This window comes from Colias croceus, chromosome 6 (genome assembly GCF_905220415.1).
Source record: "Colias croceus chromosome 6, ilColCroc2.1".
NCBI lineage: Eukaryota > Metazoa > Arthropoda > Insecta > Lepidoptera > Pieridae > Colias > Colias croceus.
The window spans coordinates 2942214-2957061 of record NC_059542.1 but is presented as its reverse complement, the minus strand read 5'-3'; the positions used below and the strand labels follow the sequence as shown (position 1 = coordinate 2957061).

At 31.7% G+C, this 14848-nt stretch overlaps 3 protein-coding genes across 3 annotated transcripts in view; 2 read left to right on the top strand and 1 right to left on the bottom strand.

Annotated features, from left to right (window-relative positions):
* Positions 1-14848, top strand: part of LOC123692826 (protocadherin-like wing polarity protein stan) — a 136570-nt gene that overhangs the window by 188 nt on the left and 121534 nt on the right. The window lies entirely within an intron of this gene.
* Positions 1-14848, bottom strand: part of LOC123692824 (calcyphosin-like protein) — a 38499-nt gene that overhangs the window by 13684 nt on the left and 9967 nt on the right. The window lies entirely within an intron of this gene.
* LOC123692823 lies at positions 1230-12325 on the top strand. The gene is made up of 2 exons (XM_045637617.1): positions 1230-1391; positions 2629-12325. Exon 2 carries the CDS (start codon positions 2763-2765, stop codon positions 12270-12272), a length of 9510 nt encoding a protein of 3169 aa, XP_045493573.1. The 5' UTR covers positions 1230-1391; positions 2629-2762; the 3' UTR covers positions 12273-12325.

Below are 14848 nucleotides of genomic sequence, written 5' to 3'. Positions count from 1 at the left end.
AGCCTTACTTTAGTTGCAACCTGTCACGCAGGTGTCTCGAGTCACTAACCTCCGATGAAAAAAAAATTGCTTTCTATGGATAGATTAATAAAATTATTTGATACTTAAGTAGTTATTCCGAAATGTATTTTATTGAAGCAAATAATATTCTAAAGTTGTTTTATTTCTCATTGTGACTGTTTATGAAAGAAAAGTTCTTAGTGGAATATTTGTGAACTTTTAAGTAAAACTTTATTCAAAAATGATAATTTAAAGTTATAAAGGTTTTGTCATATTTTAAATTAGGTATGTTTTTATGTACCTAACGAAAATATAAATTAATCCTTTAAAAAATAAAAAAGGAAAAATAAGTTAGGCTTTATGTAGAAATGTAAAAGCTCCGAACTTTTTGCTCGATTGTCCAAAAAGAGGGTTATGTTTTCCGATTTTATATTTTAATATTAGCTTTCCGCCCGCGGCTTTGCCCGTCTTGTCTAAAATCTTATTCATAATAATATAAATTGGGGAATTGGGGAATAGGAAGTATCTCAATGAATTTTTTAAAATACAAAAGGTTCAAGAATTCCAATTGAATGTCACCTATAAAAGCTTTGATATGGACGAAAATGTATTTAGGTAGTTGCGCTTTGTTGTAGAGTCGTGGTAGAGTCATCGATATAAGCTTTTTGTATAACTTAAACTAGGTACTTAGGTGGTGGTAAACCTGTGCCATTTAGCTACTATTATGTATTCTGTGCCTGTGCGCTAAATTCTATTCTAATCTAGTTTCAAATTTTAAATTTAAAACACGAAAATGGAAATGACTATCATACTACTAATAGATAGTTTGTAGACAGTAGGTACTTAGTAGAGACCAATCCTAGAGCTTTACCTAGGAAGCAATTAAAGTATGTGGGTACTCTTAAATTATGTTAAATGTTGGCTAATAAAATATTTATGATTTTTATTGTCAGGTTTTATTGTTGGTCAGTCTACACTCTACAGCATTAAATGCAATTTATAAAATATTATGTAAAGAATCATATTTCGTTTCATGTTTCGAATTACCTATTATTAATTTTGAAATGTTTTAATTTAATTTATTTAACGAAAATAATGATTGTATTGCAAACCGACCTTCATAGAGCGTATCTTTAAAATACTTTTTTAAATTTAGAAACGTCAAAAATAATCAAGGATACTTTTCATTCATAAACAATGATCTTTCGATGAATGTTTACGATATTTTAGAATTGTAGAATAATTTACTAAATTATTTTAAATGTGAGGTGTTCACTATAAGGATCATCGCATGGACGTTCTTATAAAAACGACCATCAATATATTATAATCATGTAAAATATTCGACGGTATGATAAGTCGAAATATTTGAATGTTACTTGTTTCGTCCGGTAAGTTGATATTCTGTTGTGATTGTAGAAATAATAAATCTCTAGGTAAAACTGTACATTATAGGGCGTGGAGTTGAGAGTCGACAATTTTTTTGTGGTTAGCTATTGTCCTATGGAACCCAAATCTGAAATTTCACACCAAGGAAACTTTTAGTTTTTGAGTTACGAATTTTTGAAAATCGGAACATTACTATAGAAAGTTACTCCATCTTGTTTTTGTTACGCATATTTATTATTTTGTCAATGTCAAATTTGGCGTAAAACAATTCGAGACGCTCCGCTCGCTGCGCTCGCTCCGCTCGATTGTTTAAAAAAAGTCTAACATAACCTAACCTAACTTGTTTCGAGTTCGGAGAGTTTTTTTTTTCGTAAAAAGTTAAACAAAATTAATTACTCTACTTAATGGTTAGAAATGTTGTACTTGAAATGAATCACACTAAGCAGGTACTGTGTGTCAGGTTGACATTGACAAAACAATAAATATGCGTAACAAAAACAAGATGGAGTAACTTTCTATAGTAATTTTACGATTTTCAAAAATTCGTAACTCAAAAACTAAAAGTTTCCTTGGTGTGAAATTTCAGATTTAGGTTCCATAGGACAATAGCTAACCATAAAAAAAATTACGACTCTCAACTCTACGCCCTATAATGTACAGTTTAGCCAATCTCTATTCTATGGTTATTATATTTACTTATAGGAAATAAAATTTTCGTTTATACACATTTAATTAAGAAGCGTTTAAGAACGAACTATCATAATCTGTTGATTTTTTATTGAGATCTAATATTGAATCTAATCACAACGGAAACGTCACCATAATACTAATACATAATAACATAGTAATATTGAACCGTCTACAAAAATAGATTGTGTTTATTTGCTCCATATACCTAATAAATATTATATTATAAAAAATATACTTAGTACTAAACGTTAAGAGCTATTTAATTTAGTAGTTAGTTAGGTACATTTTTATTGATATAAAATTATTTTGAAACTTTTACAGTAGGTTTGTGAGTTAGCAGAGGTCACTAGCTATACTAGTGATCTCTGGAATATTATTATACTTTTTATTAGCTTTTATCTAAAGTTAAACCGTATAAAGCTAGGCCGAACATTTTAAATGAGATTACTATTTGATTAGATTTTTTCCTGATCATTAGACATTATCTAGGTACTCTAATTTAATCAAAAACATTTCAACTTAAACTTAAATTTTTTGATCGCTTTACAGATGTCCAATTATTGTATAGTGGACAAGTGGATAATCTGTCAAATTATGCGGAAGAATGTTAATATTTTTTTGACAAATTCGATGTGTTTTTTCTTATGACTATCTACACCTAGTCACCGAAAAGGCAACACATCATGAAGTCTCTAAGAAAACCGCATAGCACTAGTCAGACTTGCTCCTGTACGTCTTGTATATTCAATAGCGATACTGATGGTCATTCTCTACAAAAGTTTTTGGTGAGTGGCTCTAAAATAGATCGTCTTTACTATGGAAAATATATTCCCCTTCGAGAAAGAAAACTTTTAGATAAATTGGTAAGAACTAGAGCAGTTTATGATGATATTAGAGCTCAGTTAGTCACAGATAGTACAGGGAGTTTACAGAAAAATGCGAATTTTAAACATTATTCATCAGGCAGTGAACTTGATGATATAGAAAAAAGCAGTGCTATTTTGGAACTAGTTAATTTAGTAGATAAAGGTGCAGCTATAAAATCATCAAAACTTAGTGAATGTTGTAGCTGCTGCAGTTGTTCGTTGAAAATGCGGACAGGTGATCATAAACAGAAACATCACAAACATAAACATGTGGCAGAAAAACAAAGATATGAATTTAAAAGAAGAAGAGGAGTACGATTTAAAGCTAAACACATAAAATCTGATCCTTGCACCTGCACGTTTCAATTCAGTAGTAGAGCGAAAATTCAAGCAAAACCGGAATTCGAAGATAACAATGAAAGTACAGATACAAAAGCTCAGGCGAATAAATTCAAAGCAATAGCAATAAAATCTTTACAAAAACTTGAGGATTCTAAAACAAACCTCAAAAACAAAATAGATGCGGGTATGATCAATTTTCAAGATTCTAAAACAAAGCTACAAGAGTCTTTGGCGCTTCATACTAACGAATCGTTGGGAAAAATTAAGAGGATGAAAGATCGATTAAAAAGGAATCAAGAGTTTCCAGAAAGAATGGCATTCGATACCGATCTGGTAAATGAATACCAAACTAAAACAAATCGATTGAAGAACCTTGCAAAATCGTCGCGCGATAAACTAAAAATTTCACAAGCCAAGTTAAAAAATAAAATGCTTGAAGGAGGTGAGATAATGCAGTTGCAGATGAAGAAATCTCTAGAGAAAATGAAAAAAACTAAAGATAAAATTAAATCTATAGTATGTGAATGTCCTGAATATATTTCAGAAAAGGAAATAGATTTAGCTTTTAAAGCCAAGAAGGAAGTAGGTGAAAAAGTGGATTTGCAGGTTAAAAAATCTTTAGAGAAAATTAAAAAAACTAAAGATAAAATTAAATCTGTAATATGTGAGTGCCCTGAATATATTTCAGGAAAAGAAAAAGAATTGTCATTTAAAATAAAAAAAGAAGGACGTAAAATTCGGGATTTGCAGTTTAACAAATCGCTAGAGAAAATGAAAAAATCTAAGGATAGAATTAAATCTGTTATATGTGATTGTCCTGAAAAAGAATTAGCATTAAAAATAAGAAAGGATTCCATTCGAAAGTTTAAAGAAAACTTGAACAAGAAACAATATTTAGAAGATTGGAAATGTGAGAATGATTGCATCCAAGGAGTATGTATTGCAGAAGAATGCTATGAAAAATTAAAAAGAAAGGCTCACAAAAAGAAAATACGTGATAAACGTTATAGATACTCCAGTAAGCGAAAAATGAGTAGTCGAGAAGTAACTGTTAGTATATTGCCTAAAAAATCAAACTCTGGAATTCAAGCACAAAAAATCGTAGTGCACAAAGGCACAAAATATACAAACACACAGAAAGGTGTTAATATTAATAACAGGTATAAGGAAAACAAAGAAAAAGGCCTGGAATATTCTAAAAACAAACGAAAAATAAAGACACGATCACCGTTGTCATCGTTCAGTTCTGAACAAACTAAGGGATCGCGTCCAGCAGTTAGAATTAGTTCTTCGGCTAGTTTTAACATTCAATTTGTTAAGAATAAATCAAATTCAAATGTAAAAAAGGGAACTGATATTGAGCCATCACCCACTACACAAGTTAGTCGTTTAGGAAGAAAGCTAATTTTGTCCAAACACAAGAAGGGATCGCAGGTAAAGTTAAACAAGTCTATAAAAGATATAAAGCAGAAAGGTTATGCTCTTAAAAGATGCTTTTGTACTTTGAAACTAAAGCCAAAAAGACGGAAATCAGTATCTCAGAAGTCTACTGGTACTATATCTACATTTAAAAGTTACGAAGGAAATATTAATGGTCAATATCGAATGGAAACTAGAAATTTTAATAGAAATAAAATTAACAGTGAATATCATAATGAGAAGCTTTTGCCTTATGAGTGTGAGCCCGGTATTTGTGTGCCATACAAATGTAATCCATACCATTGTCTAAAAATACAAAATAAAAGGTTGGCTTCTAAGAAGAGAATCCGTACCAAAAATTCTTACACTACCAGTTCTAGAAAAACAAGATCAACATCAAGCGTTACACCCAAAGAAAAGACTTCTAAAGCAAAACATGTGCAGTCTGCTATAATACCGATACGAATGCATGTACCAAAAAAGGAAAAAGGAAATTTGCAAACCAAAAATGGTGTCACAGAACCCAATCGCAATGTTGTGCGCATTGGTTCAACTATAAGTTTCAATATAGATTTCTATAGGGACACAGGAAATCAACAATTACTTCCCAAACAAACCCATGAAAAAAGCTTTAATCTCCATGGTTTAAAATTACAACCAAAAATGAAAGATAAGAAACATATTAACCAAAAGCCAAAAAAAATCAAAGAAAAGAAATATAAAAATCTGCCTATGATGTCCAGTACAGCGACTGAAACAAGTGGGAATTTTTATAAAAAGACGCGCAGTAAGGCAACTAAAACAGGAAGCAATTTGAGCTATTATTACCATCTTGAACCGTACGAATGTGAGCCTTTTACTTGTATTCCAGGAGAATGCGATCCATATATTTGTCTTCAAAATATTAAGAAACGTTTAAAGAATACAAAAGAAATCAGTCTCGGTACAATCAATCCTGAGAGTAGATCGACATCGAGTTACACATATTCATACGGAAAATACAAAGATGTCTACGTTCAATCTAAGCCACATACCAAAGTGCAGAAAGTTTCAGTAAAAACAAAACCCAAACCTTTGAGTAAGATCGTGTATACCCCCAAAATATCAAACATTCAAAATAAATTAAGAAATTCAGTATCTGTGGGATCTACATTTAGTTTTAATGTAGAGTTTTCTAAAACTTATAATGCAAAGGAAGCCCAGTTAGATTTATCACCGATTCCATTAGACGGTAAAACAAAAAGAAAAGTGAAACACAAGGGAATTAAATTAGATACAATTACAGTGGATAACATCGATACACAAATGGAAAGAAATAAAAAAATAAACAAATCATCTGTTGTTGGACCAATTTTGAAAAGATGTTTCTGTACACTTAATTTATATAAGAAACGTAGGAGAGATAAGGATAAATATTATCATATTCCTAAGAATACGATGTACACAGTTAATACAGCTTTAATAAGTAGTAGAATGCAGAGCCGACTTGGTTTATGTGGCAAAAGTGAAGAATATACTTCTGAAAATCAATCAACATATGAAATGTCAAGAAAAAATAGCACTTTGCATATTTTAAATCAAGAAAGAAAATATTCTATAGGCAAACAATCTTTGGAAATAAATTCAGATCTAAGTATAAATGTAAAACTAATTAAAAAATCTTCACACCGCCAATTTTTATTAAATCAAACAAAATGTCAAAAGGAAATCGTTATAGGAAATTATGAAAGTTTTGAAAAATTTAAAGATAATTACATTTATCCAGTATCAATAAATCAAACAAAAACTGGCCTTGCTCACTATTTAAATAGCTGCATTTACTCTATGAATATGCAGGTAGACAACAAAAAAGTAATGAATAGAAAACTCAAGCCGTACGAATGTGAACCAGGCGTTTGTATACCCGGGCAATGTGATCCCTATGAATGCCAAAAATTGATAATGAGGCGACTACAAAAAAGAATTTCTAAGTCATCTGGTACTCGAACAGATTCTAGATCAATGTCTAGTAGTCAAACGCAGGAAACACCCACCAAATCACATATAACTAATGTATCTCTGAAACCCGAGTATAAAAAGAAACCAACAGTACAGAAAATGTCAAAGCCCAAAGACAGAAGCCAAGTTGTTCGAGTGGGATCAAATTTTAGTTTTGATGTTGAATTTTATAAAAAACGTTCAAATAAGCCAGGCAAAATACAATATCATGACGATTTTTACTCCCAAGAAAAACCGCCAAAGCGAACGAGAGAAACAAAAGAAAAAAAAATAGAAACAAACTCTGATACTCAAGACAGTGGATCACAGTCGAAACTACATAAAGTAAGAGCTAAAACCTCTCAAGCTTTGCAAGGTGTACAAAGATGTTTCTGTACTTTGAAACTACAAAAGCAAGGTAAGCTAAAACAAAAAGTGAAAAAAGAAACTGCCAATACAGTGCGAAAAGAATCAATCAGTGTGAAAACGGTAAATAGAGGACAGAATACAAAACCCATTAAAATTACTCGAGAATTATTGCCATATGAATGTGAACCAGGTATGTGTATACCAGGTGAGTGTAATCCATATGAATGCCTCGAATTGATTAATAAGAGGAAACGCAAAGAAAAGGGTACCGATACAGTGTTGCGTAAAAAAATAACTACTTCTAGTGCAACGATAAGCACGGTACATAAACGTAAATCGCGAGCAACTTATGTACAGCCAAAACGCCAACCGAAATTCAATTCTGAGATAGTGAAACCAAAGTATAAACAGGTTACGTATCCTCATGATACTGGAAGACAAACAGTGAGAATTGGCTCTACCTTTAGTTTTAATATTGACTTCTATAAGGATAGCCCACCTTCTGATAATCAAGTAAGTGTTATTAAAACTGACAAGTATACTCACAGTAATAAAGTTCCTCAAATTCCCGTAGCCAAAGAAAGAAGAAATAAACAGAATTTTACACATCTGAAGTCTCAATCGCAAATATCACAAACGTTAAAAGTACCACAAAAAACTTCGTCAGTAGATGCAAAACCTTTTTTACAACGATGTTTTTGCACTTTACAATTACGCAAAAAAGAAAAGCAAAAACAAGAAAAGAAAAAGATCCATAATGTCAAAGAAATACGACAGAAAAATGTTAAGACAATGACAAAAGATATAAAAGATGTTCAAGAACTTCTTCCATATGAATGTGAGCCTTCATTTTGTATACCAGGCGAATGTGATCCATTAGTTTGTTATGAACGAATTAAACAGAGAAATAAAAGAATTAAAAGTTTGGGCACGGAGACAAAAACTCGAACAAAAAAATCAACTGGCAGTACACCAACATCTAAGAAACAAAAACACAAAAAGATACAATTTCAGCATGTCGATGATGAGCCAAAACCGATAGCGAAGCCAAGTATACCTAAACCCATAGTTGAAAGTGGACAAAAACAAGTTGTACGAATTGGTTCGAATTTCAGCTTTAATGTAGAATTTTTTAAAGATTCAGGGCTTAATAGTAACAGAATACAATATGATGATTCACAAATTCGAAAAAATAAAACCAAATATATAAAACAAGACAAAGAGGAATTGCCAAAACCTGCTACCAAAAAACACAAAATTGTACAAGATAAGAAATCTTTGCATGCTGGTCAGTCACAGACATTAACTACATCCAAATCTGTGAAATCTGGTATTATATCAAATTTAGAAAGGTGCTTCTGTACGCTGGCACTTATAAAAGATAAGAAAACCAAAAAGAAAGCCAACAGTAAGGATGAAAAGGTACAATTGAAAAAAAATAAAAAGGACAAAATAGAAAAGAAAGCTAAAAAAAAGAAAAAAGGTAAAGTATCAAAAGCTGTGGATAAAGATGTTCAAACGACTAAATCTTCAGCATCAGCAATTAGTTCTTTCATTAAAAATTGTTTATGTGCTCTCAAAGAAAATACAAAAAAACAATCACCAATGGTAAAAGTAGAAATAAAACCACATAAACAAAAACAATGGAAACTTGAACCTTATGAATGTGAACCTGGTGTATGTATACCGGGCCAATGTGATCCATACAAATGTGAAAAACGCATACAGAAACGATTATTTCGTGAGAATGCAACAGAGACTAAACACATAAAATTCAAGACTCACTCTAGTTCTACGCCTACTAAAACGCATAAAAGCCGTAATGTTAAAACAAAACCTTTAAAACTAGAACCAGCAAAAGAAAAGAAAGAATTGCCTTTAGTTGTGCCTAAATCGAAACCAAATCATTCAGTTTCTTTAGATCGTGAAGAAAATAATAAGCAAACTGTAAGGATAGGTTCATCATTTAGCTTTGATATAGAGTTTTTTAAAGATAAATCGACACCTGATTCCATACGAAAGATACCAACGCGTTTAAAAGCTATCGATTCAGGAATATCAAAAAAAGAAAAACCTAAATATAAATCTACAGGACAGCAATCATTTCATAATGTGAAAAAATATGATTCATCACAATTATCTACTATCAAAACGCAGCCCAGCAGTACGATTACCGATCCGATACTGAAAAGATGTTTTTGCACTTTGCAATTTCATAAAAGTGCAGCACGTCTGAATAATAGCCACAATGCACAAAAGAAGCCAGCACGAAATAAGAAAAAAGGAGAAATACCGAAACAAAAAACTACATCTACTAAAAATACCACTACTATATCGTACATGACGTGTTCTAATGATTGTCCGCCTTTAATGTGTATTCCAAATAAGTGTAAGTCTAAAGTATGTAGAGAAAAACATATCAAAACAGGCACAAACAAAGTCGCTAATGAGGATAAAATATTACATAAGGCTGTGGAAGCAAAAGTACTTTCCAAAAAATCAAAAAAAGTACAAGCTCAAGTAAAAGATACCATATCATTGAAATCTTACAAAGAACAAGAAAAAGGTATAGTGGAAATACCTCGCTTTAGTAATTATTTCAAAAAAGAAAATAGACAAGCTCTCAAATTTGGTTCAAATATTTCTCTTAATATCGAATTTTATAAAGAATTACTACCTCCAGTTCCTCTTGACATGTCAGATAATAAAGAAGAAGATTTGAAACCAAGTAAATATGAATCATGTGATAGATCAAATTGTTTAAACTTAAAGAAGAAAAATATACCAGCATTACGAGCAAATGTGCGTAGTAAAAAGTCACAAATTGAAAAATGTCAAACAACAAATAAACGATCTAACACAGCCAATAAGTTAAAAAGATGTTTTTGTACCCTGAAGTTACAAAAAAGTAAAAATGAAAATATCGCATCTAAGGCGCCTTATTCACAAGTTATTGAAGTTCGTAGAGTAGAAATTCAGAGCAATAAAAAGAAAATATCTAAGAAAACTAATACCGAATGCAGAAATGTGTGTACTAAAATTGATGCTGCGTTATTAAACTCTGACAAAAAATATAAACCTTCATCACAAAAAAATACCAACAATATGAAAACTATTTTACCATACCAACCGACCAAATTTAAAAAGAATGTGAGCAAAACTCTTGTAAACTATGGTAAAGCATCAATCCGAAAACGCCCTGTGAAGCCTTCCATTACTATCTCCCAAAAAGGTAAACGTTTAACCAGGAAAAAGAGTCAAAACGCTTTTAATTGCACTGAACTTTCTTCCTCTAATCAAACAAATAAATGCGCTATTAAACGGTACCTATGTCGCTGTGCAAATAATGCTTTGAAATCAGGAAAGCCAATATTTTCAGAATCAGTATGTGATGAAATTGCAAATAACAAGGAAAAACAATTTAAACAGTCGAATAAAAAAGTTCCGAAAAAAACTAAAAATGTAAACCTAAAATGTGGACCATGCGTTGGTGACCTAAAAACTTCTCATAGTGAGCGTCAATCAAAACATTTAAAAGAAGTATCTGCAGTAAGGATTTCGAAAAGTCTTAAACTATCGCATAAAGATAAAAATATATCAAACTTGGATAAATTGAAGATTCTCAAGACTGATCTACTCCAAAAAGGCGATGAGTATAAGGCACCTTTATCTAAACTGATGAAATCTGCAATGAAGTCCACGGATGATAAAAAATTTGTTTGTTCAAAATGTTTGGCTATACATAACAATACAGAAAGGAAAAATTTAAAGGTTAATTTCAAGGATTCTCCTCATACCATAGAAAAACAAGGAAAATCAAACAGAAAAAAGAGATTGCCTATACAAACAAACGCCCAAAAAATAAAGTCCAAAAATGTATGTGAAAATTGTGCTAAAAGTATTGATGAAAAATGTAAATATTGTAAAGTTTGTTTCAAATCTGAGAGCCAATTTAAACAATATTTTAATATTTTCATGAAACAAATCGAAAAGTTGCCTGTAAAGACTTGGATTAACAAAATACAACAAAAGGAGTTTATAAAAAAAGAATCTCCACAGCCATTATTTGATGTTTATCTGGAGTCGGATAGTTTAAAAATTATCAACAAAGATGAAGTTGATAAAAAAGTTAAAGAACTATATACACCTAAAGGCAAAACTGAATCTCAGAAACACGAAAAAACGTGTGTTTGCTGTATTTGTCTAGGAAAAAGAAAGACAGTCACAGACAGTGTAGGCAAATCTGATAAAGTAAGTAAAAAACAAGGTATTAAATTTGGTAAAAAGAAATGCACCTGTGGAAGTGAAGTGTGCGCGAAAACTGTTGAAGAAAAGAGATTGAGCATGCAAGAAGACAAGAAATCAAAAGAGTTGAAACCATGCATATGTGGAAGTCCGGTATGTGGAGAAGAATCTCAACTAATGCATAAAATTACAAAAAGTCCCGGCGAAATAGTTTGCACGTGTAGAGAAGAAATGGAAAAAAGAAGGCAAAAGAAAAGGGAATTAAATGAAATAGCGTATCGGAAGAGACGCAAAATTCTGTCTCAGCAAGAAAAAAGAGACGATAGTATTCGAAGAAAACATCGGCTTAAAGAAAATTTACGACTTGAAAAATCAATAAAAAAAGATGCTAGCGACACCATGTTATTGACTGAATCAGTTGTAGATGTTGCAAAATTGGGTATTACAGGCGTATCCGACCTGCTTCGCATTTTATATAGATGTGTTAGAGATCCAAAACACACTTTACACAACTTGAAATCAATGCAGGAAAATCCTAACCTGATACTAAAGTCGTTGAAAAATGCTTACAGTGACAGTGGCGTGGCAGCGACTTCGAGAAGAGTAGCGAAGCGTGTTCAATCAATGGAAACTGTAAAATCAGCGACAGATTTACTGGAACAATATCCAGCGACGAATTATTTAATCCACATTAATAATCCGAAGAAACGGATGCGCAATATAAAGAAAAAACGGCGTAAAGAACGCATTGATTTCCATTGTAATCTTTTCATGAGCTCTTTAAGGAAGAGACCGTTTATGTGGATATATGATCGTTGTCCCTGGTTTTATCCACATTGTTTATCAATTCTCAATGTTTGGCGTCAATTTGCGGATGTAATGTTGTTCTTGTTAGCTGTTGTTGTATGGAGTCCTTGTATTTTTGCCATGGAAATGTGTAGAGCCGTGATGTGTTGCACTTTGTGTACGGGTTAAAGTGATGTATTAAATTTGTTGTATTTTTTTGGTATATTATGTGCAATTATTAAATTTTGAGGTATAAACTTTTATGTATATTTTATTTGCAGTTTTCGTGTTTTTACTATTTTAACTAAGAAAAATAGACTTCTCTTTGATGCTTACTCTCGCACATAAAGTTATGAGTAGCTAAAATGTAATTTACATCCCTATTATGAATTGAACATTTTGTGCTTATAACCTATGCACCCCGAGTTCAATGACCGATGCTTAAAAATTTGGGGTGCATGTTTTCTGGCCCTATGTCATGGTCAGTTTTAATATTCAATGTAAATTTTGTTTCGTATTTATATCTTACTACATTCATAATTATTATTCAGAACAGAAAATTTTGAAAAAAACAATGAAATAGGTATAAGTTTTATAATTGTAAAAAAATGCATTTAATATTTGAGTTACCTCCTTTAAAAAAGTATATTTGTGCTACGTAATATCATACTTTACCTTTACCACATAACAACACACTTTCTTTACCAACTTCAATAGTTGTCAAGAACCGTTCATCTTCACACTGCTAATCTGTAATCTGCAAGCATTCAGCAACTCAATAGTTATCCAACTATTCAATCGAGTTTAAGCGAAATGAGACGCAATGCGTTCAAAGTGCGAAAACAAAAGAGAGCGGTATCGACCAAACCCTCAAAAGTGAGGGCCGCCACCCTCTTTATGACTCAGAGGGGAGGACCCTTGCACGTAGGTACCTCTGTACCCTCAGTACAGAACATGCACTCACTATTGATCTGGGGTATTTGGAACCATCTAATAAGTTTTTGACCTATCGAATTTCGGCTCGCATTTTAGGGTTGAAGTGTACTTGGTATAGTACAAAACTGTGCGATGGGTTCTGTACAAAAATAAATTTTAGTTCCTGTGAGGCTAAATTATAATATGTTGACTAATAAACTACTTGTAAGGGACACAATATCATAGACTACAATATTTGTTTTGCAAACCGTTGGTCAATTACAAAACTTCTACCAGAAAGAAAAGTATCTAAACTACATTGAGTTACTATGTACTACGTACTAGGTATACGTACCTAGTACGTAGTACATAGTAGTTAGGTAGTTATAATATCTCAATGCTAAATTACCATCTATTATTTTGGAACAAGCAATTTTATATTTTTCCCAAAACAAAAACGAATAAAGTCAAAGGTTGCATTTTTGAAGAAACTTTTTATTACTATTTTATTTTATATCAGACGATTATGGTAATTTTATGATTTATTAAAGTATTTACATATTAATAGGCAATAGCGACAGTTCATAGCTACCAGTTGCTTTATAAATCAAAACAATATAAGTACCTATTTCTTACATCGTTTAAAATTAGTTCGTATTTTTATCGAAGACTAGCTTCCGCCCACGACTTTGTACGTGCACCCCCGTTTTTCCCCGTTCCCGTAAGAATATCGGGAAATCCTTTCTTAGGGGACGCCTACGTTATGACATCTACCTGCATGCCATGCCCGATACGTCCAGTGGTTTGGGCTGTGCGTTGATAGATCACTGTATCAGTCACCTTTGAGTTTTATATATAAGTATTGATTATTTCACGAATACGAATTGTTACAAAGCAACACCATTAATAATAATCTCATAACAAATTATCATCAGCATATTAATATAGAGACTGAAATCATCATATAGTTTACAAAATTGGATTAATGCGGAAAATTTAACATGCTCATAAATTCATACATAATATAATCGTAGGCACTGACATATTTTCCACATAACTCGATTAACATTCTGTCATTTCGGGTTTATGTTCAGTTTACAAATTACACGTCATCGAATTGATCCTGCGTCCACACAACGTTGCTGTCTCTTTCTTATATGTTTATTCCGATAGAGACAAAACTATAAATATCAGACGGATACATACATTTTGAATTTGTTCGATGATTCAGTAGCATAGGTAAATTTTGTTATTAGAAGCGAAATTAAAAATTGAAAACTAAATTGTTTATATTATTTATAGGTAATTTTTCTAAGTAGGTATCTGTAATACTCTCATTGCCAAATTATATAATTTTATCATCAATGCTATTAATTAATCTAGATACAGATTACAAGATACAATTTATATTTACAATAAACACATGCATATTTTATTTAATACAATACCTAGTTAACAGCTAGGTATACCTATTCGATGCTGAAATATTAATTTAAAATAAAAAATAGGTACATTATCAAATTTTTACTTAACCAAAAAGGGTTCCCGCCAAAATGCTCTTCCAACATGGCGGATCGAGCGCCTCTTTACGATCACCGTGAAAATTACGACGCTCTCCGTACGTAAAACTTTTATATCCTTCGTGTCGGTTTCACGTAGCACCGTATAATAACAGAGTTACTGCTAAAAAGCATGCAGTGCATGTTTTCTTACACGATTTATAAATTGTTTGGAAATTTTTGAACAGTTTAAATTCTAAATAATTAATTTTAGTGATACGTAAGTGATAATACATTAAAAATGTTGTTTTTCTTTGTAATGACCGTAATATTTTGAACAGGGGGTTCTTT